At 43.8% G+C, this 26835-nt stretch overlaps 1 protein-coding gene across 1 annotated transcript; it reads left to right on the plus strand.

Annotated features, from left to right (window-relative positions):
• The first annotated feature begins 332 nt into the window (after nucleotides 1-332).
• On the plus strand, nucleotides 333-9843 carry LOC137383845 (pleckstrin homology-like domain family A member 2). The gene is made up of 2 exons (XM_068057146.1): nucleotides 333-1583; nucleotides 9400-9843. The coding sequence occupies exon 1, from the start codon at nucleotides 1172-1174 to the stop codon at nucleotides 1565-1567; it is 396 nt and encodes a 131-aa protein (XP_067913247.1). The 5' UTR covers nucleotides 333-1171; the 3' UTR covers nucleotides 1568-1583; nucleotides 9400-9843.
• Nucleotides 9844-26835: the final 16992 nt, after the last annotated feature.

Genomic DNA, 26835 nt, shown 5'->3' on the forward strand with positions numbered 1-26835 from the left:
TGAGACAGTTTAATAACCGGAAATAGTTCTCCAGAACCTTGCTAGAAAATCTATCTTTGTACATGGAACAGAATAGTTCAGCAAACTATCCTAACTTGTAAAGCCTGTTTCAGTAAGTTTTGCCTTAATGAAGAATAATTTGTTAAGGAGGAGTTATAGGCTCAAAAGGTCGGTTATTTACAGAAAGCAGCGGTACAAGAGCCTGGTCACTAAATTAAATCTCAAGAGGAAAAAAGGTTCAGAGCAGGGCAGAAAGCACCGTCAGTAACACAAAAAGACTGAAGGTGGATCACAAACGTCCTTAAAGCAAGGGCGATTGTAGAATTGTGCCGCTGAAGCAGCACAAAGGCAATTAGTCACACTTTACCATCTCACGAGCAAGGACGAGAGCACGCCACCCGGGTCCTGCCTTCATCTCACACGCACTTTTGCTCTCAGAAGCTCAGGGAATGAATAATTCGGGAAAGCCAGTGAATGAACCCAGCCCGCCGAATGAATAAACCTTCCCAGCAGATGACAGACTGGGGTAAACGGCTGGCCCCAAAACGAAAAAAGATGCATAGGGCAGGCTGCCAGAATGAAAACAGATAAATATATGATAATTTACATCAGCAGCTTTTATACAGCTCCGAATCCGTGCTTGTCTAATGGGGAAACAGTGAAAAAGAATAGAAAAATCCCCTTGACAGTGGTTGGGAAGAATTGCTCACAAGATGTAATAGCACCGTATTTCATTTTGCAAAGAGAGGGGATATTTATATATTTTAAAATGCTGCGGGAATATGTGTGTTATAGCGGGACGTTAAAGACATGGGCTGCTGCTTTTCAGAAACAGATGATGGTATAAAATGTTCCCAAACCATGGGGACACAGTTTTGCCGGTATTCCCCCCACTCCCCACTCCCCGCCTGCCAATGTTGACTAAGTGCTGCGTAGGAGGATGCCTTTGATCTTGGTAACGTCAGAAGAGGGTTGGGCGAAGAAATGCTGAAATGAATAAAAAGCCATCTGGGCATGTTGTAACAGATCCCAGGCAGCGGACCAGTACAGACTGGAGGAGAAGGAAAGAGAAGAGAGAGAGAGAGAGGAAATGAACTAGATAGAGCCATCATCCCAAGTTCTTAGCACAGTTCGAATTTTCAGTCAAAGGGAAGGATCCGAATTAAACAACATGCCTGAAATGAACGGTCAAACCATCCTAAAGGAAGGGCTGTTGGAGAAAAGGAGCGACGGTTTGCTGCAGCTTTGGAAGAGGAAAAACTGCGTCCTGACAGACGAAGGACTGTGCATCTCCGACCCGAAAACAAGTCGGTCGAAATGCAAGGTGCTGTCCTTTGAAAACATGAAGACGGTGGATTGTGTGGAGAGGAAAGGCAGATATGTCTACTTCACCATCGTGATGGCAGATAGCAAGGAAATTGACTTCAGGTGCCTGGAAGACACGACGTGGAATGCGGAGATCACCCTGGGGATGGTGCAGTTTAAAAACCGCCAGGCGATCCAGTCTGTGAAATCCAGACAGCTGGCACACATCTGCACACCAACAGCCATCAGCTCAATGTCCTGATCCAAAGACACCGGAGGTGAGTTGGTGCATGGCCTGAAAGCGTCTTTACTTAATCACATCATCTTTCTAAAACCTGCACGTCGTTTTCTTGTAAGCGCGCAAATGAATGAAAAAAAATGATCCTGCTCAATATGAAGGGAACTTGATCAACAGGCGATCGTCACGCCGGGTAGTCCCTGACAATTTAAAGTACCCCCTACTTCTTTTCGCCATTCCTATCATTGAGGAACTAACTAACACGACACGAACAGAAGCTCGCAATTGTATTAATTTACTGCATAAATATGAAAGATACTGAAAACCGACTGTATCATTAGTTATAAAAGAAAAACTATGGTATTTCGTTATTGTAGGATTGGGACAAAGGTTCACATATCCTGAAACCTGATTTTAATGTGTATGTACCATTTTAATGAAACGACTCTAGCAATTGGACATAACAAAAGACTACAGCTTTCGGCAATTGATACCAGTGACAATCAGAGATAAGAAGTTCCACAGGACTCGGACCCTGACTTGTCTCAGTCAGGAAATATTAATTTTTTTAAAAGCTCAGCCGCAGCCATCTGAATTAACTGTAAACATGGTGCTCCTGAAAATACTAGTATTAAGGAAGATTTTTATTTGATGAACCATCACGAGTACCAGTTTTCCAAAGAACTGACTGCAACCATTGATAGAGACATGTTCATAGTTTTCTTACCATGCATAGGTAGCTGGCACAAGACAAATACTGAACTCAGCTAAGTTACACAGGAAGGAAGAACCTCCATGTATATTGCCAGTAATAACAATTTACATTTATATAGTGCAGTTAATGTAATAAAGTATTTCAAGTCACTTAACAAGAGAAATATCATTAAAAACATTTTTGACAATGAGCCACAGAAGGAGATATCAGGGCAGATGACCAAAGGCTTGATCAAAGAGGTAGGTTTTCAGGATTAGTTTTAAGAGGGGTGAAGGGCAGCAGGTTTAGGGACGGGACTCTAGAATCATAGAAAGTTTACAATTCTGGAGCTTATGGGCCCAGGCAGCTGAAAGCACGGCCACCAGAGGCGGAGCGATTAACATCAGGGATGTGCAAGAGGCCAGCATAGGAGGAGCACAGAGATCTCAAAAGGCTTATAGTGCTGGAAGAGGCTACAGAGATAGAGAGGGGCAAGGCAATGGTGGGATTTGAAAACAAGGATGAGGCTTTTAAAATTGAGGTGTTGTTAGACGGGGAACCAGTGAAGGTCTGTGAGCACGGGGTGATGGGTGAACAAGTTTCGGAGTGAGTTAAGATATGGGCAGCAGAGTTTTGGATGAGCACTAGTTTGTGTAGGATGAAAGATGGGAGGTTGGTCAGAACAGCATTGGAACACTCAAGTCTATGGGTAACAAAGGCATGCATGAGGGTTTCAGCAGCAGATGAGCTGAGGCAGGGTTGAAGTCGAATGTCACGAAGGTGGAAGTAGGCAGTCTTGGTGATGGTGCAAATATGTGGTTGGAAACTCATCTCTGGGTCAAACACAACACCAAGTTCATGATCGGTCTTGTTCAGTTGAAGACAGTTGCCAGGGATGGAAATGGTGGACAGGGAACCAAGTTTGTGGCAGGGACCAAAGACAACAGCTTTAGTAAGAGGAAATTTCTGCTCCATCCAATATTGGATGTCAGACAAGCAGTATGACAAATCAGAGACAGAGGAGGGGTCCAAGGAGATCGTGGCGAGATTGAGTTCAGTGTCAGGTGACAGTCCAAGGCAGAAGAAATAATTACAAGACTGACACATTTGTTTCAGATAATATTCGTACACAGTTGGCGGCACAGTGGCGCAGTGGTTAGCACCGCAGCCTCCCAGCTCCAGGGACCTGGGTTCGATTCTGGGTACTGCCTGTGCGGAGTTTGCAAGTTCTCCCTGTGACCGCGTGGGTTTTCGCCAGGTGTTCCAGTTTCCTCCCACAGCCAAAGACTTGCAGGTTGATAGGTAAATTGGCCATTATAAATTGCCCCTAGTGTAGGTAGGTGGTAGGGAATATGGGATTACTGTAAGGTTAGTATAAATGGTCGGCACAGACTCGGTGGGCCGAAGGGCCTGTTTCAGTGCTGTATCTCTAAATAAATAAAGTATGGCTTCAATTTTATGTGTCCCGGCATCACCTGAAACCCCTTAATGAGATCACAATCTTTTAAGTAATCTCTGCTCCCAACATTTCATATTTAAATAAGGCATTCAGTAACTAACAATGAGAAATTGCTTTATACCCTTAGCTATTAATGATGTAGGCTCCTACTTGCATTGTTTATGTTGTGGTATGATAAGTTTTGGACTGAAAAGTAAGTGGTTTCAAAAGATACTTGCTTTATAATTGTGCAGAGCAATATTAGGAGCAAACAGGTTAACTGTTCATTCATCATATTGTTGTTTGCGGGACCTTGTTGTGCACATGATGGCTGCCATGTTAGCCTACAAACATAATTCATTGGATATTGAGTGAGCTGGGGCATCCTAAGGATGTGACAGGCACCATATAAATTCAAAATTTAATGTACTCTTATGAACCTCCTTTGCTATTTAAATAAAGATGCTAAATTCATTATAAAAACAAATTAACATTTTAAATAAAATTTCAAACAGAAAAAATTTATACCAACATACTTTGGGCGGTACAGTGGCGCAGTGGTTAGCACCGCAGCCTCACAGCTCCAGCGACCCGGGTTCAATTCTGGGTACTGCTTGTGTGGAGTTTGCAAGTTCTCCCTGTGTCTGCGTGGGTTTCCTTCGTGTGCTCCGGTTTCCTTCCACATGCCAAAGACTTGCAGGTTGATAGGTAAATTGGCCATTAGCAATTGCCCCTAGTATAGGTAGGTGGTAGGGAAATATAGGGACAGATGGGGATGTGGTAGGAATATGGAATTAGTGTAGGGTTAGTATAAATGGGTGGTTGATGGTCGGCACAGACTCGGTGGGCCGAAGGGCCTGTTTCAGTGCTGTATCTCTAAACTAAACTAAACTAATATATTTATTGTTAATATTACGAGATGAGTTCAAGATAGTCGGTTCTTTTAATATTTAGAAGAATGGTGGTATTAAATGTTAGGAAAACAGTTGTAAATGCTGTAACTTGTGTAATGCTTCACACACTTTGTGGATCCTACATTTGGTGCCATTAATTCACATGACTGTAGCTTGGAACAAATTGTGCATTTTGCATAGAATGGCTGATTTGCAGAATCCCACATTCTTGTATGTTGGTGCAGTAAATTCACCAATTAACAAAAGAAAAATATTGCGGATGATGGAAATCTGAAATGAAAACAGAAAATGATGGAAATGCTCAGCAGATCTGGCAGCATCTGTGGAGAGATTCCACCTAATTCCATCCTTATTCAATATCCAATGAGGAAGACAAAAGGAGAACTGACCCCTGTTGTTCATTAAGTTTGAATCCAGGTTTAACTTGACACATGCAGTTGGAGCCAAATTATTCCAGCACAAAATAGCTTTAATTTAAAGCAGAAAACCACTCGTTATACATCACTCAATTTTAGAATGCGTAATTGCAAGATAACTTCTTTGATGTTGTGTACAATAGCTTCTTAAGGATTTAAATCAATCAGATAACACTGTGTGAAGTTATCACTATCTAACTGATTTCTTTGTCAATTGTGGGTGTGGTACACACCCGTAGTTATATCCTGCAATACTGCTGTGTGCCCCTCCCTGTAATTAGGTACTATTTACATTATGTGTCATAATAGCCTTTATTCATATTGTACTTTTTCATTAATAGAAATAACCTTGAAGATCTCTTCATTAAATATTGTTGTCTGGTGTTTAGGATGGCCAGCTTCACTGGGATCTGAATAGTGTTAACCATGATGGTATGTCTCTAGTCTTAGTACTGGGAATGGATTGCTTTGAATGTGACTGAATGTGGAAACAGATTAGCATTATTAACATCATAATTATATTTCCCAGCATGAGTCAAACTTCATTAATCAGTATTGTGCATGATGAAAGAAAATAATGTGTGTAGGTGTGATACTGCAGAACAGCTTTCGTAACCTTGCTACTATTTTTCATGTGCCCAGGTTCTTGAAAATTGCTGGTGCTCTAAAGCATATCATCAGTCTGATATAAAAGCAAAATACTGCAGATGCTGGAAATCTGAAATAAAAACAGTGCTGGAAATACTCAGCAGGTCTGGCAGCATCTGTGGAGAGAGAAACAGAATTAACATTTCAGCTCTGTGACCTTTCATCAGAACGGATGCTGCCAAACCTGCTGAGTATTTCCAGCACTTTCTGTTTTTACCTCATCAGTCTGACTGGTTTTGCTATCTAAGCAAAAACAAATCATTTCAAAGTAGGGATTAAAGTAGTGTGGTGGATCAGTAACTAGTTTGCCACCTGGGACTTGGGTATAAATCTAGTCTGGATAGATTATCCCTGTTTAATAGTAGAAACATGTATAATATAATTTTGCAATTTCTATTTGCATGTCATTGCTGAAATGCCAAATAGTGTGAAGCAAGTATTGAGATTGTGGTATAAATCTTCACCTGTGCAATACTAATAGAACAAAAATTAATGTAAACAGGTTTACCAATTGACATGGTGAGATTTTTTTAATTTAACAATTGCAGTAGACTAGCATTACTTCCATTATCTTTAACATCCCAAACTTGATGCTCTATAGTACATCCAGGAATATCTTACGCACAAGCCTGAAATTTCAGATGGCCATGTTTCTTTAAGGATTTCAAATGAAATAGGTTTCGGTTCAATTCCCCACATGTAGTTTACAGTTAATAAAATTTCCATGCAATCTATGCTAAATCATTAAACCTGCAGTAACTATGATACAAAGCAGCACAATACGCTTATTCGAACATAATTTAGGATTGGTTTCATTTCAGTAGAATAGTCAAAATTTCTAGAGCTGTTACCAGAATGATAAAGATATTATCTATTTAAAAAAATGAGCCGACAAGTTCCTATTGGTGCTATTGGGATGAAGGTTTTAGGTATTCATTAAATATTCGATGGTTTGTTATCATCGAGGCATTTACTTATGTTAAAATAAACAAGTTAATACCCATGTTAAAATATGGGAAAATAAATGCCAAATAAATACATCAAGGTTCATCTATCAATTTTGGCAACAGTAATTTTAAAGTGGACGTTTATATAAAGTAAGATTCCAAGTGTATCATTAAGGGTTATAATCTAACCTTCACTTTAACATCAGCATTGTTTTTATGGGTTGTGACATTATGTCAACCAGGTGACATCCATAATTCACTAATTTCAATCCGTTCCTGTCTGTACCTTCATCAGTAGCACCAGTCAGCTTTAAAGGAGCTGTAATATTGACACTATTTCAACAACCTAGCTTTGAAACTCTCATCAGTAACCAAACTGTTATTACAGTTCAGTAGGGCTTTACTGAGGCTGGGAGTGAAATGTATTGTTACGAAGCTATAGAAAATCCATCAATACAGTTTACTTTTCTGTACCTGATGTGAGTTGCTGCTGTCTCTGGATGACCAAAGGGGGCGAAGGGACGAGGGAATTCCATTTCCTGATACAATCATTGATTATCATGATAAACAAGCATTCAAAGACACATTTAAACAATATCTTATTGATTTATTCACATATTGCCATACCCAGAACACATCTGATGTGATCAAAACATTAGATGTTCTGATTTTATGCAGACAGCGCGGAACCCGATGCTGGGCCAGAAAGGCGAGGGGAAGCCCACCTCAGCCATTTGGGGAACGCCCGCCTGCATTTTACGGTGCTCAGGCAGTTAACTGTCCGGTGCCAGAGTCCCCATCCCTTTAAGGATGGGGATCCTGCCTCCAAGGGTTGTCAGCCAATCAGAGCACCAGCAGCTCAGCAGTCCCAGAAGTGCCACTGGGGGAGGTGACCACTGCTGGTACTGCATTAGGCTCAGGTCCAGGAGCAATGCTGGAGACCCAGAGAACAGGTAGTGGGGTGGGCTCGCCGGGGCCAAGGTGGCAGGGCCTGTTGAGTGGTGGGGGTGGAGGGGTTGCTGGTGGTTGTTGAGAGTGGCGGTGTGTGGTGTTGGTACAGGGGCAACCTTTGCCGTCGGGTGCACTCTGTGGGCAACAGATTGCCCGACCAGGAGGGCCCCCACCCAGCCTGCAGGGAGGCCGCCTGGTTCTACTGGGTGGTCTTCTGACTTGGCGGGCTTCCCACCAGCCACTCGTAAGATACTACATAAGGACCTCACTTTGCCTCTGGGCGGAAAGGCAGTTCTTGGCCTTCCCCTGCCAAAATTGAATGGCTTTGGGCAGGTGACGGGCACTCCAACCAGCCCCCACCCCCTGGAACCCCACCCACCCGGGCTTATCTTGCTATTTTATGGGCCCCCTTGCCACTCTGCCCATCCCCAGAGGGATGATAAAATTCAGCTCAATACTTGCCAGCAAATGCAGTTACATTTGCCACACTGATGTAAGCTTTATGGATCCGGGGGTCTAGTCTCATTACAGTTTCCATGCAGTAAAACTGCTAATACGATTAAAATTCCATTTTGTGTTGTGATTCAGTAACATTTCTAAACATGTTAATAAGGTAAAGCAAACTAAATATTCAAAACAATATAGTGCTGGCATTGAGAAAAATGTCATCCTTTATAGGTAATTTGTTTCCAGATTTTCACCTCTCATGCTTAATAATGGAATTATTAATAGCTAATACTTAACCCTGATATACATGCAACTGTTTTTTTTATTTCTGTTTCCCAACTTAATAGGGCTTCATTATATTTGTATTAATATTTATTAGCTCTGTAGACTGATACCATGGAATAGTTGAATGTAGGTCATTGAGAAGACAAGGGGAAGCCTCACCAGAGATTTGTTGACATAAAAAGAGCAATTAAGGTAATCTCTTGAGGATCTGCTGCCAGTGTAGTCTTGCTTGTAATGAACATGGTTTACAGATAGGGCTCTAACATCACAGCATAACCCTGATTAGCTGACTTACTTTCACCACCAGCCAGGCTCTCTGCTGGTAGTGGACCCTCAGAAATATATCACTTACTTGCAAGTACAGGATTCTTTACTTAAATGAGGTAATGGAAACTCTAACGCAACCTGATCCTTTCTTTGGCATCTTGAGTATATAAGATACAGTGTGCCTGATCTGCTGGTGTAAATTAGGTGTTACAGTACAAGTCAAAATAAATAACCTTGTATTTTGTTGAATTAGATGCTTGAATTTGCACTGATCGTTTTTCAAACAGATGTTCGATTTTGTTTGAGCTAGTTGATTTCAGCAGCAACAGTAGTGAGGGCACTACAATTGGTCTTAGGTTAGTGAGGGAAAAATTAGCTCATGTTTGTGCTGCAACGTTACCTAGTGACCTCCTGCATTAATATTTGCATCTGTGGACTTTGGACAAGGACAGGATTGGACTCAGCTATGATGTCCTCTCATGATCAAATAGCATGCTGTGGCTTACTATGGAAGCATGCACATTAATGACAACATACTTGGCTGAGGTTTTGGAGGGTACATGTGGGACCATATTCCAACAAACAGTCAATGGCTACAGGAGGGATGGGAAGGGAAGAAAACTGGGGAAAAGATCTGAAATTTTCTTGTTTAATAGTTTTTTATGGTTATATTGAGCTCTTCTGTTTCAGCATCTGTCTATTTGTCTTTGGATTCTCAATTTTGGCAGTATAACCATTAAAATAATATAAATAATAATATAAATAACCTCCACAATTTTTCTCTTTACTCCCATTAATTCTTATTTGATGTCTGACTTACATTTTATAATGTAATTCTTTTGTCACCAGGTATTATTGATATGCAAGAGTAATGAACAAATCTTGACCTGCAACCAAACAACGTTGAATGGGACAGGATTGATTTTGTGTCTGCATCCATCACAAGAATACACATCAATTCAACCAAATGACAATCATGAATCAAAGTGGATGTATTCTCATGAGAAGGACTATTATAATAATCTAGAGAACAGATTCATTATTCACAATATGCTTCTCAGTCTTAATTTTTTTATTCTTATTTATTAAATGACCAATACTCACTGTAGGGATGACTTCGTGAAAGTCAAGCATAATGCATTGTAAATTACTGATGTCTACTTTATTTATTAAGATACACTGTCCTTTCAATGCTTGACATTGTGGTTTTACTTTGCCAAATGGGAAGCCTTGCAATCTGTTTGAAGATTTTATTGTCTGTTAACCTGTAAATAAAAACAATGATGAATATGATGTGAAACTATTTTGGTTTTGGTAGCATAATACATCACACAATACTACACCAACAGGACTTTTTAAATTAAGGTGATGGGCCAAGGCCAATATTACAGGATTCTAGCAAGATTAAAAGAGAGTAGAAGAGAAGATGAGAAACTTCTCATTAAAACACAAAAGAGGTGATCATATCATGTGAGTATGAGGGAATAGATTTAGAAGTTGGTGTTGTACCTTAGATAAAGCTGAACCTTAGCGGAGGAGTCAATAACCAGGGGGCTTAGATTTAAGGTAAGGGGCAGGAGGGTTAGAGGGGATTTGAGGAAAAATCTTTTCACCCAGAGGGTGGTTGGAATCTGAACGCACTGTCTGAAGAGGTGGTAGAGGCAGGAATCCTCACAACATTTAAGAAGTATTTAGATGAGCACTTGAAACGCCATAGCATACAAGGCTACGGGCCAAGTGCTGGAAAATGGGATTAGAATAGTTAGGTGCTTGATGGCCGGCACGGACATGATGGGCCGAAGGGCCTGTTTCTGTGCTGTATGACTCTATGAGATGGTGCAAGAAATAATGGCTGTGTGAAGTTGATTTTAGTTGTTCAAAGCTTTAAAAAGTACAGTGGATCACTAGCTTTTTAGAACAGACAGTACTTTCTTAAATGTGATGATAAGGGTCTGTGAATTGCACAATGCAATATGGGACTGAATTTCCTCCCCCTCACTCAACCTTATGTACTGGGTGGGATTAATGCTTGGGGGTTAGGGCATGTCCGACAGTGGGATGCAATCGGATGATTTGGAGTGGTGGCAAGTAAAGGTTTTCTGGCTACAGTGTTGCAAAGAGATGACACCCCATTTGGATAATGAGGCAGTAGAAGTCCCTTTGCAGCAAGTACAGCTCAGGACAATTGTGCCATTGCCCCAGGGTGGCTGCTGGGTGCTCAAAATGATGTTGCATGGTGCTTGGCAGATGTGACCAGCACTCCCCAGAGGATGTGGGTACAGTGGCATTAAAAAGTTACTCGGAGTGGCAAGGTTGGTGACTACTGTATTGCATGTTCATCTAATATATATTGTTGTCTTTCCCATAAACGTGTTACTCCTACACATGGATTTCATTGCCGTGTTTCTAAATGCCATTTAGGCTGTATTGTGCATTTTTTGGCATTACCTGTTCTCAGGACTCCCCTCAGAAAAGAATTACACAAGACAAGATCTTGCTAGTTATAATATATGCATGTCAGCATCTTTCCAAAACCTATTGATATCCCAAAACCCACAAGTTCGGGTGCTAAGATTGGCCACGAGTGTTAACAACGCAATGCATGTCTTTATCTATATAGCATAAAAACAAGAGAGATGATACTTATCGGAAGAGATCTGATGAAGCTGTACATCCTCTCTTAATGAGCAAGCCTCGAAAATTTGAGGATGGGACTTGGATGAAGAAATTGGAGACGGGGAAACAGGAGGCTTAGCTTAGCTCATGGTTTGTCGAACTAATTTCCTTATTTCACTCTGCATCTATTTATTGCACAATCACTGTACAAATCTTGTACTGATCAGCAGTTCCATACTAGGACTTGAATGGTTCCAGGGATGGAGGATTTTAGTTACAAAATTAGGTTGGAAAGGCTGGGTTTGTTCTCCTCAGAACAAAGGAGATTGAGGGGAGATTTAATAGAAATGTACAAGATTATGATAAGTCAGACAAGGAAAAACTGTTCCCATTAACAAATGGTGCAAGGACTAGGGGGACACAGATTGAAAGTTTTGGGCAAAGGATGCAGGGGGACTATGATGAAGCACTTTTTTACGCAGTGGGTGGTCATGACCTGGAACTCGCTGCCCACAAGGCTGGTGGAAGTGGAGATGACTTCAAATGAAAGCCGCTTGAGAGAAATAGACTTGCAGGGCTACAGGGATTGAGCCAGGGAGCGGGACTGCAGAGCTCAGTAGGGAGCTGGCATGGACCCGATGGGTCGAATGGCCTCCTTCTGAGCCATAAATTATGACTATAAATTGTAATGGAAACTTGTTGGGAAGCTTTCTTTTCCATTTTCTGTGTCAGAGAAAGCTATGGCTTGGCCACCTGAACTGGAGGCATTGCACAAAGCACCTTGTCACTCAATCTTACTTTAACAAGCAATAGTATAACTGTATCCGTCCCAATGAATTTAGTTAGTATGTTTGACCGGAGCATAATGGGTAAACCAGTGAGCAGGAGAAGATGGAAATGGCATAGGAGGAGCAAGAAGCACTTGGCTGGAGAGTCATTCGTACCCACTGCTGATGAGCGCAGGATCCTGATCTCGCAAACTAGTCCTTGCAAACCACAAACTTATCTCCAACTTTCCTTTCCTCTTCAAAATCCTTCAACATGTTATCATTTCCTAAATTCATGCTCATTTTTCCTGCAACTCTAATCAGATTTCTGTCCCAGCCATAGAACTGAAATGGCCCTAATCACAGTGACAAATGACATCCTGTGCAACTATGTCTATGGTGCACTGTCACTCCTCATCCTTCTAAACCTATATGCAGCATTTGACATGGTTCATCGCACATCCTCCTCAAACACTTCTCCATTATCCAGTTGCCCTCACCAGGTTCCATTCTTATCGATCCAATTTTATCCAGGGAATTTCCTGCAATCATTTCTCTTCCTGCCCCCACATGGTTACCTCTGGAGTCCCACAATGACTTATTCTTGGCCTGCTTCTATTTCTCATCTACATGTTAACCCTCAATAATACTTTCGAAGATGTGACGGTCAGACGCCACACGTGTGCTGATGGCACCTAGCTCTACTTCACTGTCACCTCTTTGCAATCCTCCACTGCTTCTATTAAACACTGGGAAGACCAAAGCCATTACCTTTGGCTCCTCATCACAAACTCCATTCCATGGCCACTGTTTCAGGCTAAACCAGGTTTTGCAATGTCGGCATCCTATTTGATCCTGAGCTGAGCTTCTGACCCTATATTCTTTCCAGCATAAAGAACCTCAGCTTTCACCTCAAACCATGCCCATCTCCACCCCTGTCTCAGGCCATTTGTTGCTGAAATCCCAATCCATGCTTTTGTTACCTTCAGATTAGACTATTCCAATGTTCTCCTGGCTGACCGCCTGTTTTCCACCCTTCAAAAAGATGAGTTCATCTAAATTCCTGCTGCTTGTATCCTAACACACCATCCCTTTCACCAATCACCCCTATGCTCACTGACCTACATTGCCTCCCGGTCTACTAAAGACGGAATTTCAAAATTCTTATTCTTGTGTTAAAATCCTTGGAGGGCCTCGCTCCTCCCTATCTCTGCAAACTCCTCCATCCCTACAATCTCCAAGAATTCTGTTTTCCTCTACAGTCTCTTGTGCATCCCCCAACTTCCATCATCCTTCCATTGACAGCCATGCATTCAGCCATCTAGGCCTGAAGCTCTGGAATTATGGTGTGAAGAGGACATAAGGAGGTTGCAGACTGATAAGATATGTTGAGTGAGTGGGCAAAAATCTGGCAGATGGAGTATAATGTGGAAAAATGTGAAGTTGTTCACTTTGGCAGGAAGAATAAAAAGCAGAGTATTACTTAAACAGAGAACGATTGCAGAATTCCAAAGTGCAGAGGGATCTAGGTGTTTTAGTGCCTGAGTCAGAAAAAGTTAGTATGCAGGTAGAGCAAATAATAAAGAAGGCTAATGGAATTCTATCTTTTATTACGAGAGGAATTCAAAATGAAAGTAAGGATGTTATGTTTCAGTTATACAGGGCATTGGTGAGACCACATCTCGAATACTGTGTGCAGTTTTGGTCTTATATAAGGAAGGATGTAAATGCATTGGAGGCGATTCAGAGGAGGTTTACTATTTTGATAACTGGAATGAGCGGGTTGTCGTATGAGGACAGGTTGGACAGACTGGGCTTATTTTCACTGGAGTTTAGAAGAGTGAGGGGAGACTTGATTGAAGTTTATAAGATCCTGAACGGTCTAGATAAGGTGGATGTGAAGAGGATGTTTCCTCTTGTGGGTGACTTCAGAACAAAGGGGCATTGTTTTAAAATTAGGCGTCACCCTTTTAGGACAGAGATGAGGAGAATTTTTTTCTTTCAGAGGGTTGTACAACTTTGGAACTCTGCCTCAGAAGGTCATGGAGGTGGGGGTCATTGAATATTTTTAAGGCGGAGGTAGATAGATTCTTGTTGGGCAAGAGAATCAAAGGTTATCAGGAGTAGATGGGAGTGTGGAATTCGAAACACAAAACGGATCAACCATAATCTTATTTAATGGCGGAGCAGGCTTAAGGGGCCAAATGGCCTACTTCTGCTCCTAATTCGTATCTTTATATAATTCCCACCCTAAACCTCTCCAGTTCTCTCTCTCCTCCTTTATGACTCTCCTTAAATCCTACCTAGCCATTCTGATATTTCCTTTGGCTCAGTGTTAGGTTTTATCTGATTACCTTCTTTTGAGGCACATATGGGACATTTCACTACATTAAAAGTGATAAATAAAGCAAGTCGTTGTCGAGAGGAATGTTCATTGTACAAAAGGGAATACTGGCAGCTGAAAAATGTACCTCCCAAACCAGTCTTACAAATCTGCTGGTCCCACACAGTGCAGCTCAACCACCCAAAATAAGGTAAATACAGGTTTTCAATAATACCCACAAAACATATTGCAGCAACAATGAATGATTATTCAATAATGATCTTTCTAATTCAGGCACAGCCTGGCAACTGCGAACATCGAGTTTTTATGGGTATTTGAATTAGCTTCCTTAAAACCAGCATTAATGATGAAAAATGGCACAGAAGGCATTTTGATTCCACTTTTCCATCATCTTAATATAATTTAAAGATGGGTCTACTTCTCGGCGGGTGCACCCACCTGTCCTGCCCCAGAAATGTGTATCATTTGCAAAACCACAGAACCTGGTGCACATAGGACATTGGGATGAGTTAAATTGGCCCCATAGGTCAACTCCTCTAACATACAACCAATACTGGCAATACATCTTTCTATACCCATTTTGTAGGTTATTTCTCTCAGTTAGGAGGAGTACTACCCACTGCTGCCTCGATGAGAAGAACAGGCTGGTAACCTGTTACATGGACAGTAATTCCACTATACCTCAAGCAAAGTTATGGTGATGGAGCTGGGGCATCTCAGAGGATATTCTGAGAATATGTAGTCTGACACTGAAGCATTGGGATTCTGAAACAATGATTTTACTGCCTTATCGTTTCAGGAGGAAACTTACAGTACAAGGTAGTCAAAATATGTAGAAGGATTGTGGTCCACTGCATCACATTGTCACTGTGCAGGGTCGTCAGTGTAAACTGAATTCACCTGTGCAATAGCCAGAAAAGATTTAAGGAGGTGACCTGGACTTGCTCTATGTTGTTGTGCTCTACTTAGCTAGAATTACAAGGAGCAGAAAGGACAAAAGTAGAGTAATGTTTTAAATCAAGTTACTGTTTGCTTTGTATGAGTGTTAAATGAGTAGCTGTGTGTACTTTGTGATTATTTTTTATTATCTTGCATGCCTGGCAGGTGAAAGTCGTTTCCTGCTTTATTGTTTTTCCACACCATCAAATGTTTTCTGACCTTGCATCAGGTTCAATGATGGTTTGGGGAGGAAATTTTTTTTATTCATTCACAGGATGTGGGCGTCGTTAACAAGGCTAGCATTTATTACCCATCCCTAACTGCCTTTGAACAGGTGGTGGTGAGCCACCTTCTTGAAGTGCCGTAGTCTGTTTGGCGAAGGTGCTTCCACAGTTCTGTTAGGTAGGAAGTTCTAGGATTTTGACCCAGCGACAGTGAAGGAACGGTGATATAGTTCCAAGTCAGGATGGTGTGTGACTTGGAGGGGAATCTGGAGCTGGTGGTGTTCCCATGTGCCTGCTGCCCTTGACCTTCCAGGCAGTAGAGATTATGGGTTTGAGAGATGTTGTTGAAGTAGCCTTGGCAAGTTGCTGCAATGATGGTACACACTGCAGACTTGGTGGGAAGAATCTTACCAACTTTCAAATTTTCTGCCAGGACAGTGGGCATGCTCCTGAGGTGGGAGGCCCAATCAGAGACCCTGAAGCTGTGGACAGCCATCAGCACCACCGCGGAGAGGTCAGCGCTGCTGAGGCAGGTAGGGGAGCACGAGGGCGCATTAAATTGGAGGTGCTCTCTGACGCCTACTGAAAACTTAAAAATAAAGAATGGTCACAGCTGTCATGCTATAATTGTGAAGATGGAGTCCCTCCACCGGATTGCTTGTGCGAAACCTGTGGCATTCTCAACCCAGCAGCTCTGTTATGGGGGCATTGAGAGGAGGTGTCAGTGGCTCCCTTGCCTGCCGTCGGCCACCTCCATGTCGGCCAGGCTCCGGCCTCAGCAGGAAGCCGGTTCAACTTCAGGAAAACCCCGGTGCCGTCATCAACTTGACCCTAATTGGAGCCTTGATGGAGCAATTGTCTACCTGCTGCTGCAGGGCAGATAGCCACTGCCATGTTTACCCTGCCTCTGGCAAGATTCCTCTGAAGCAGGAACCCGGCAGTGAGCCAACCTGATGTGCCTTTTTTTATTCATTCATAAGATGTGGGCATCGCTGGCTAGGCCAGCATTTATTACTTATCTCTAATTGACCTTGAGAAGGTGGTGAGCTGCCTTCCTGAACTGCTGTAGTCCTTGAGGTGTAGGTACACCCACAGTGCTGTTATGAAGGGAGTTGCAGGATGGTGTGTGCTTGGAGGGGAACTTGCAGGTGGTGGTGTTCCCATGTATCTGCTGCCCTTGTCCATCTAGGTGATAGAGGTCACAGGTTTGGAAGGTGCTGTTGAAAGAGCCTTGGTGAGTTGCTACAGTGCATCTTATATATGATGCACACTGCTGCCACTGTGTGTCATGACGGGAGTGAATGTTGAAGGTGGTGGATGGGGTGCTAATCAAGCGGGCTGTTATGTCCTGGATGGTGTTGAGCTTCTTGAGTGTTGTTGGGGCTACACTCATCCAGGCAATTGGAAAGCATTCCATCACACTCCTGGCTTGTGCCTTGCAGATGGTAGAAAGTCTTTGGGGAGTTGGGAGGTGAATCATTCATCTTAGAATTCCCAGCCTCTGACCTGCTCGTGTAGCCACAGTATTTATGTGGCTGGTCCAGTTCAGTTTCTGGTCAATGGTACTTACTCTGTTGGGGTTATGTTTCTAGACTTATTTTCTAGCCTATGGCCTGAGTGGCTGGCCAATAAAACCTGCGCACTCAGCTCGTGAGATGGAGATTTCCTGGATAATTTCAGAGGCATAGCTGTCAACCTGCACATCTAGATTAGCAACCAGTTTGTTTCTTAGAAAGGTTTAGAGACTCATTTTCAATTTATTAAGATGTTTAGATGCTGTTATTGGTTAATTAAATTTCTCAAATAGTGGATATTGCAGGGATTCCTAGAGGAAAAGTCCCATTCCCACATACAGGGCAGTATTTTATGCATCCCGCAGCATCTCTGATGGCAGAACCAGAGGTTGGCGGCAGCTCTGCTTCCACACTAATTGGTGTTTCCCACGTGATCATGGATGTAAATTTAAATGGTGGCGGAGGGGCACGGAAAACACATGCGATCATGCAGCGGGGACGGATATTCATTGGAATGTGCCGTCAATCTGCAAAGCACCATTAATGCCACGGCTACAAAACATTCTGCCTGGAGCTTCAGCAGCCTGCCCGGTCTTTCATCTCACCTAGGACATATTTTTTCATCTTGCTTAAATCAAGTATTTTTTTCTCACTCCTTCATCTCTTACAGTCTCTTCCATTCCAGCAACAACTCCCCTTTATATTTGACTTCTCTCACCATCACACCTCACACCAGCACTGTATTGGCAGCCAGTAGGCAGCATCCTGCCCCACAGTTCAGTGATACCTCCCTGTTGGCTCTCCTCCAGGCCGTCAGGGAAAGGCAGGAGTCCTCTTCCCAAGGGATGGACTCAAAAGACCCCCCCGCCTGACCAAGGCAGCCTGGATGGAGGTGGTGAACTTCCTCAGATCTCTGAGGATAAGTGATGTTGCCGAAGCTGTACAAGTGTTTTGCACCTTGGCTCTGTGACAGTGGGCGGAATTTTACCAGCCTCTCGATGTCGGGGGTTGTGGCGGGGGTGGCCCATAAAATACTTGCGGGAGAGGCCCACCACCATGCCGAGAAGGCTCCGCCGCATATTACCAGCGGCAGCTGGGCACCCGTACAGCAGCCCCCCCACCCCACCACCACCAAGAGATGGGCCCTTCATTAAAATGTTAAAATTCATTAAAACAAAGTGCAGATTAACTGACCTGGTCACAGTGGCCGTCCCACGCCAATTTTATGGCCGTTGGCCGCAACTTGCGCACCTTCGGAACTCCGTACGAGGTGAGACACTGGTGGGGAGGGGAGAGGACTGAAACTTTCAGGGCAGGAGGGGGGACGGAGCAGGGAAAACACTTTTGATTGGCTGTGGGGATGGTGGGAAGGGGTTGAAGGGAAAATGTTGGGGGGGAATGTTCACAATGTCAATAAAATTTATTTAGGGTCAGTGGCCCTAAAACAGACAAACATTGGGGGGGTGGATTGAAAGGGCTTCCAGGTTTCAATAAAATTTTAAAATGAGGTGTAAACAAATTCCCCTTTAAATATTAAAATTTCATCCAAGGGCTCAAAGCCCTTTAAAACTGGCAGTGGCTCCTGCGCGGTGGCGCCAGACGCCATTGCCGGGGACACAATGGCCGCCCCCTCTGTGTCATCAGGGGCGGCCATTCTGCCCGCTCTGTTTGAATGAGCTCCCGCGCGAAATATCACAGGAGCTCAGCGGCGGCGCTTCCGTGTCGGAACGCCACCGAGTTCAAAGCGCTGTGCCGTGATGCGCAGCATGCTAATAAAACTGAGCCCAGCGTGTTTATCACAGTGGGCAGTCATGACATGCATTCAAATGCCTGATCAGCCTTGGTGCCAAATACCACATGATTATGCGGAATGCGTAAGTGTGGCATATGTTTGTGTTTGGAAGCAGCGTGCGAATGCCAGTCCAAAATGAGTGATGTCAATGCATGTGAACAATGTTTCTGAGGCATCATTTGACATTAAATCAGCACCTTCTCCTGCAGGATAAACAGTCCCAATAATCAGCATGAGCAGACCAAAACGGGTGGAAGAGTGCCCGACTTAAGAATACTGACACTAGCAGAGAAGGAGGCAGCAGAGTTGGCTGGAGAGCAAGGAGGTAGAGCAATTGTTGATGGAGACGCAGGGTCATCAAGGCATAAGGATGAAATGTTAAATTTACTGTTGCAGCCATATGTGAATACAAGAGGACTGTGTGTTAAAAGTCTTGACCTCTTGATGTAATGATGCTTAATGTGTCTCTGTTTGTTTTGCCACTGTAGGCACCTGCATTGACCAACTGAACACCGCGAGGAACAAGCCACCACCTCCGTGGAAGATGCGGTCAATGCCCTAGCAGGTGCACCATCACCTGCCTCTACTTCCATCTCCACCTGTGCAGATACATCCACACAGTTCACGAGGGGTTCAAGATAAGAATGTGGGTCACAATGTGGTGGTCATGACACAGACACGTCCCAGCAGCTGAGGGAGCATGTTGCAGTCAGGTCCCTTGACAATCAGAGAACAGTTGGGGACCAGGCCCCTGCTCAGCCCCACACTCATGATGATCCTTTGTTTGTTGCTATGAGAAGTCTGCTGGATGTGCAGCAAAGCCATGTGGAAGAGATGTCGGAGATGCTTAAGGTCATGCATGGCTTTGCGTGTGCCATGGAAGAATCCATGCAAGTTATGACGTCAGCCATGTCCCAGGCATATAAGAGTATGGCTTCCTCAGTGGAGATCTTGGCAAGCTCCATAGCGAGTCTGGTTGAGCACTTGAGTCATATGTGCTCTGATCTGCACTCCATCGCTGTGGCCATGGGCTCTATGCAGCAGTGGCTAAGTAAGAGGGGGACGAGGAACCTTGACCTCGCTCTGGGTGCCCCTTCCCCTCAGGGAGATAGACCGGTGCCATCGTGCATCTAATTGGAAGAGGAGTGCATGCCAGCTGCCCCAGGGCTTTCCTCTCAGGACGGCCTCAGGGTAAGCAGCGTCTCCTCTTCCCCCCCCCAATATTGACCCCCTTACCTCCAGCAGACAAGCCCACAGGGGATGATCAAGCACCCGTGCTGGAGCCCCCCAGTAGGATGGAGCCTTCAAGGCATCATACCTCCAGAGGACGTCCGCCATGGTTATCCAGGCCAACGGGGTAGTGTACTGAGCAGACTGCCTCCACCTCAGCTACTGATATTGAGGTAGCACCTAGAAGTAGAGGCAGAAAAATAAAAATAAAGGAATTAGGAGCATGAAGGTGGCATGGGTGGTTATGATTGCGTAAAAACAAAGTATAATAGTTTGAAATACATTTACTTGATTTGCTTTTTCATACATTTTCATTGATCATTTGAAGTTAGCGATTTGAAGAGAATAATGATTATGGTTGCCTTATAGCTAGCACGCATTTATGCTTTCAAAGGATTTGACAGAATTACCATGTGTTACTACAGTTGACACTTGCGCCTTCAGTCTTCAATGACAGCTGCTTGTTACATGAAGATTTTTCGCAGTATTCCTTAGTGACATGCCTTCCAATGCAAGTTCTGCAGGCCCTCTCTTACAAGCCCTCTATGGTAGTATCTGCATCTCCATTGCAACCCAGATTGGTCTTAATGTGCTGGTCTAAGCAAAGTGCTGTAACGGTGCAGTATCTTACGTTCCAGGGGAAATGCCTGGATGCCAGATACTATTACCATAGAGATGCAGGTAGTTTATAATGATGATCAAAGCAGAATAGGTGTTAAGGTCATCTCCACTGCAGGTACAATTGTTGATGTTACTCGAGGCGTGCTTCTACATTACAGCAATGAAGCAGGTGGCGGATGTATTTTGAACATTTTACGAGGGTAAATTTTCTTGTTTTCGTTAGGTACGTGCATCACTCTTTGCCAAACATCCAAAGATAAGGTTCTCTTTAATGTCCCTAGCACGTGTCTCTATGGCCCTAAATCCATAAACTTCTCCATCATATTATTGTCTGCTTCCTCAGGCTCTTCAAACTCATTCTCACCTGAGGAGGACTGCTGCTCCTCCTGTTACTCCGCATGCAAAATATGTCTGCGTTGCATTGCCAGGTTGTGCAGGGCACAGTAGATAACGATTCATGAGACCCTCTGTGGTGCATGCTGAAGAGCCCCTCCAGACTGGTCAAGACTGTGGAAGTGCATTTTCAGCAGGCCTGTGTGTGTTCAAAAATGGTTCTGGTGGATAAGTGAGCAGCATTGTATTGCTCTTCTGATGCACTTTGGGGAAGAATCACTGGTGTCATTAATCGTGTCCAAAGGGCACTTGTCACCCAGGATCCAGCTGTCGGCTTGAGCTGGTGCTTCAAAAATTCCTGGTAACTATGAATTGCTCAAAATGTATAAGTCATGGCAACTCCTTTGGAAGTGAGCACAGACCTGGATGATTTTTCGCATGTGGTCGCAAACCAGTTGAACGTTCAAAAGTGAAAGCCTTTGCGATATACAAATGCACCTGACTGGTGCCAGAGAGCTGTGATGGTTACATGAGTGCAAGTGATCATCGTTTGCACTCTAGGGAATTGAATAATGGTGCTGAAGGCTGCTGACCTTGAAGACTGGCTGTCCTCGTCCACTGGGAAATAGATTGGCGTGACAGAATAGGGCACGGGTAACCTCTTTGATGCACCTATGAGTAGCTGCCTGTGAGATGCCACATTTGTCAGCTGCTGAGCTCTGAAAAGCACCACTAGCAAAGAAATTAAGTGCAGCAATAATCTTGAGGGCAACTGGCATGGGATTCCCACCGGAACCACACGGTTGCAGGTCCTGCAGAATGATCACACAAATTTCAGTGACCAACTCACATGACATCCTCTGGCGTCTCTCGCATTGCCTCTTGGACATCTGAAGGTAGTTTGTCCTTGTCCTGAAGATGCGCTGGCATGCTAGCACCAGTCTTCTATAATACCTTCCCTGAATGGCCTCATTCCGAGCAGCCTCCCGCTCTTGTGCTGCCTGCTGCTGGCATTGCGGCATTAGCCGCTGAGCTGCAAGAGCCCTCCTCAGTTGCATCCTCTGTTCTTCCTCCCATGATAGGAGAAAAATTGGGTATATGAGACCCGTGTCTTTGCATCTTTGCAACTATTAAAATCAGACCAGTGTTAAAATACACCTGCATTTTGCCATGGTGCTCTAACATTGAAGTAATGAGCAAATAGCTTACAGGCGGCTCACATTGCACACAGCCTGAAATCCACCCACCCATCATTGGCCTCCTCCCAATTGATTTAAAATCCTTGAATGGCCAGGTGGTTTACAGTATCATTTGGCAAAATGATGCATGTGATAACCTCCCCCTGCCACCTTCCAGGCTGCACCCATCACCCTTGATGCACCCAACGGTACCTTACACCTTTCCTCTGTGACCCTTGCACCTTCTCTCCATTACTTTGGACCGCATAACTATAAATTTATACATACCATCACTCCCTCCTGTTCCTACATCCATGCCCACTCTAACCCTTGATCCTCAAAAAATTTAACTAGAAATCGTTCAAGTCCTGTTCCCTTCCTTATGATGATATTGAATACCCAACCCTTAATCTTGACCTCCCCCCTACTGAATCCCACTGCCCCCGTGACTGTGACTGTATTCTCCGCCAGCCAGTACCCTGAGTTTGCCCCACAGCACCCCGATTTAAACAGCACTCACCTCTCCCTTTTAGGTCCGTCATGACCATCACTGTTCTCTTTGCAGAACAACCCACCCCCCCCCCAATCCCCTGCCCCCAGCCTAATGCAGCATCAACTATACCTAGGACATACCCTGGACGCAAAAACATTCCCTGTTCTGCTCCTCCAGCCACCTGTGACCCCACCCTTCTCCCTGGTTACCCTCCCCTGCTCCTCCAGCCAATCAAGACCCCACCCTGTGTTCTCCCCGATGTCATCCCTGCCATCCCCACTAAAGAATCACCCTTGCTGGTCCCGAGCCTGGAGCCAAACATCCATTTCAATGTTGACCTTCCTTATGCCGAAGAGTTCAAGAAAGAAAACCACTGACCTCAGACTCAACTGCACAAAGCCGACTGGTGCACGCCATCTTTAAACCAACGTGAACCGTGTGCCATGAGATTCCCATTCGCTGCTGACTTAATCTGGCAAGTAGGACTTAATTTGAAATTATTATAGGGTAATGAGTATTCATGCTATGCTAATGCATGGAAAGCTGAAACTTGCCAAAGTACAGGGTGAGCCCTGCACCGCCACAAACATGCCGCCAATTAAATTACAAAAAGAATCACGCCGTTGAGAAATCAAAATATCACTTGACACCTTATGCTCAATCCATGAGATCATCCCCATTGTCTTTACACATGCTCTGCGAGCATCTTTCTTTTAAAAGCGCCTGAGCCAGGGCCAGATGTCACCTGACTCACTAGACACCAGCTTGTGCCTCTTGTTCTATTCCTGGCTCCTTCTGTTCACTCATGTTCAGTGTATTATCATGTGGACAACCCTCTTGACTCAACACTTAATATTCCTGGCAGGTTATGTCCGGATAGGTGCTTAGGAGAGGAACAATGATTGATGGTGTGTGGAATAAAGTTCTGGCACTATATGAAGCAGAAGATCCAGGCTCCTTTTCCTGTTCCTCCTCTGCTTCTTGCTGAGCTCCTTCAAGACATGCTTTCAGCAAACTTTCAAGTATGCAGCATCTTGAAGATCCTCCACTCCACCCACAGTGGCATGCTCACAATGGCAGGTGGCATTCACCGGGGACAGGGAGGAGTCGAAGTTCTATTGCATCGGAATATGCAGTCCAAAATGTGTAGCTTTATTTTAGATCCATGGATTTCACTGCATCTGAATGTAACAGATTCACTTTCTAGAAGCAGATATTTTTTTTTTTTAGAGATACAGCACTGAAACAGGCCCTTCGGCCCACCGAGTCTGTGCCGAACATCAACCACCCATTTATACTAATCCTACACTAATCCCATATTCCTACCAAACATCCCCACCTGTCCCTATATTTCCCTACCACCTACCTATACTAGTGACAATTTATAATGGCCAATTTACCTATCAACCTGCAAGTCTTTTGGCTTGTGGGAGGAAACCGGAGGCACCCGGAGAAAACCCACGCAGACACAGGGAGAACTTGCAAACTCCACACAGACAGTACCCGGAATCGAACCCAGGTCCCTGGAGCTGTGAGGCTGCGGTGCTAACCACTGCGCCACTGTGCCGCCCTTATTTGAATAATTAAAATAAATGTAGGAAAATCTGTACATGGATAAAACCTGCTTCATTAATAAACTTGCTTTTGCCACATTTGTTGTTAATTAGCATCTCCTGTGCAGATAGACATTTGTGGTCAACTGCTCACTCCTCACTCCTGAAGGTTTTATCCAGTAACAATGGATCAGATTTAGAAGGAAGTCTTGTTTGGTATGCAGTCGCACAATCTCAGAAATTTGACTATGTTGAATATAGTCGGACTCAATATTAGTTTCGTGGCAGTTTACTGAAATGGAAAAATCTAGTTGGAATTAAGTGACGGTAATCAGCCAGTTAGGGCTTTGTTCCGACATCTTGTGAGCCTGACCTGAACCTAACTGCATTCTTAATAAATTAATCACATTCCGAAGACTAGCTGTTTCCTGTTGTTGAATGGAAAGCTCTTTAAAGGTGTAATTAAGAGGGTCATTTAGGATTCAGACAGAGATTAAGAGATTTAGAACTGGAGCTGCTGGTTTTCAGAAATCTGTGAGGCTCATTGTAGTGTTCTTTTTGATACAAGCAATGAAAAATTATTGACCAGGCTTTTACTATGTGAGTTGTATCTTAATTACAGTTGAAATGTTATTCCTTCAATTACCTGCTAAGTGAACTGGGACACTGACACTGTTTTCTCTAAACAGAATTTAACTTTATCTGAACTCACTGATAATGGCAGTGTGGCATTTTTGAATTAAATTGGTGACATTTTGAAGCAATCCTTTATCATCCAATCAGCTCTCCTGACATTGGTAATGGAAGATGGTTTCATAAACACCAGAGGCTTTCTGCACAATAGCCGAATGCCTATTTTTCATGAGTGAGCCAAGACAGGAGGAATTGCAGGGTATTTGGCGTAAGTAGACACAGCAGCTGTGCTCATTCTATCTTTTCCAATGTCCAGACATAAATACTTTCTAAGAGGAGTCAACGGACAGTAATCAGGAGTGAGAGTCTGATGGATTTTCTTTTCCCCAGTCTAGGAATATTGAGGTCAAGTGAAGTACCTCCTAATACTTTTGGAGCTGGCATAGTGTCGTCCAATTGCTAGCCACTAGTTAGGGGCTAGATTAGGGGCATGATTAGACATGGTACAGCCTGCCAGACTGAACATTGAGTTCAATAATTTGAGAGCATGACAGCCCCTCTTTTTATTTTTTGTTATTTTTGTTATTTTTTATATGTTTATTTTATTTTATTTTATTTTATTTAGTTTGTTTCTACTGTGCCTACCCACTGTTTTTTTCATGCTTGTGCTTGGGACCGGGCTGTTCAGTTGTCTGTCAATTAACACCCTCTCTGTACTAACGCTTTGTCTTTCACCACAATATTAACATACCATTTTCCTTTGCTCCACGACCTTCTGGTCAGTTATTCTCTGTGACCTTGTCCTATCAACTCCTTCTCTTTTGTTATGTCTTGCCCCACCCCCGCTTGACTTGCTTAAAACCTATTACATTTCTGGCTCTGCCAGTTCTGATGAAGGGTCATTGACCTCAAACGTTAACTCTGTTTTTCTCTCCACAGATGCTGCCAGACCTGCTGAGTATTTCCAGCATTTCTTGCTTTTATTTCAGATTTCCAGCATCTGTGCTGCGGTCTGCCATCTTGCATCCTGGAGACAGCTGGCCCCCAGTCATGTGACGGGGGCAGCAATGGAGATGCCGTACACAGTGTCACCTGATGTTGGAGCAGGCGCTGGAACCATCTTTAAAAGGCTGCCAGCCATGTATGTAGTTTCTCTGAGCATTGAGCAGCAGTGTATTAAAGCAATAGCTCCGTGTTTTGAATTAAATCTCTCAACAAGCAAATCACCAGGCAACCATGACAGATGTCAGAACAAGGGTGGCTCCCTAGTTCAGTGATGCCTCCCTAATGTTTGTCAATTTTTGCTCTGTGGAATGCCTGGAGTGGCTCTGTAGTTGGGATTAATGTTGGTCTGACACCTTTTCTAAAAGTGTGAGCCTTCACAACCATACCAACATCATTTAAACCACCCTTTAATGCACCCCCCCCCACCCGAGAAACACAGCTTATACAGTTTCAGGGCTCCCCCCACCCCCACTTCACAGACAGGACTCTTGCAGATTCAGCATAGCGGCAATGTCTGCTTCACACTCTACTTCCCCTAAAAAACTTCAGTGAAGTTACCTTCCCTTTCGAGGCACCGAGGACTCTCACCTCAATAGCGCCAGCTTTCGAAAGTCGAGAAACTGAAGGCACGTGAGTTCCACATGTCAATCACAAAATTGAGAATGCTTCGTTGGATCGCGGTGGATGACATTCAAATACTTTTAAACCAGTATGTAAAACATTTAAATGATGATTTAAATGATGATGGGCGTCAGTGCCACCACGGTACTTCCCTGCCTCCGACCAAATCAGAAAAGAGCATTATGGGGGCTGGAGAACCCGCCATGCCAATGATGCTGCCTTCAACAGGAGCATCAAATTCAGTCTGTATTGGCTAATTGGAAATCCAGACAAGACTAATTACAGTTCTGATTAGTATATAAGAAAATGAGGAATGACACAGTTGTAAAGAATGTGATCTCAATACACATACTTGCGCAGCATACACATGTTTCCTTAATCTAGCTGTGCATTTTCTGGTAAAATGGCAATAGAAAAAGAGA

This window comes from Heterodontus francisci, chromosome 25 (genome assembly GCF_036365525.1).
Source record: "Heterodontus francisci isolate sHetFra1 chromosome 25, sHetFra1.hap1, whole genome shotgun sequence".
Lineage (NCBI taxonomy): Eukaryota > Metazoa > Chordata > Chondrichthyes > Heterodontiformes > Heterodontidae > Heterodontus > Heterodontus francisci.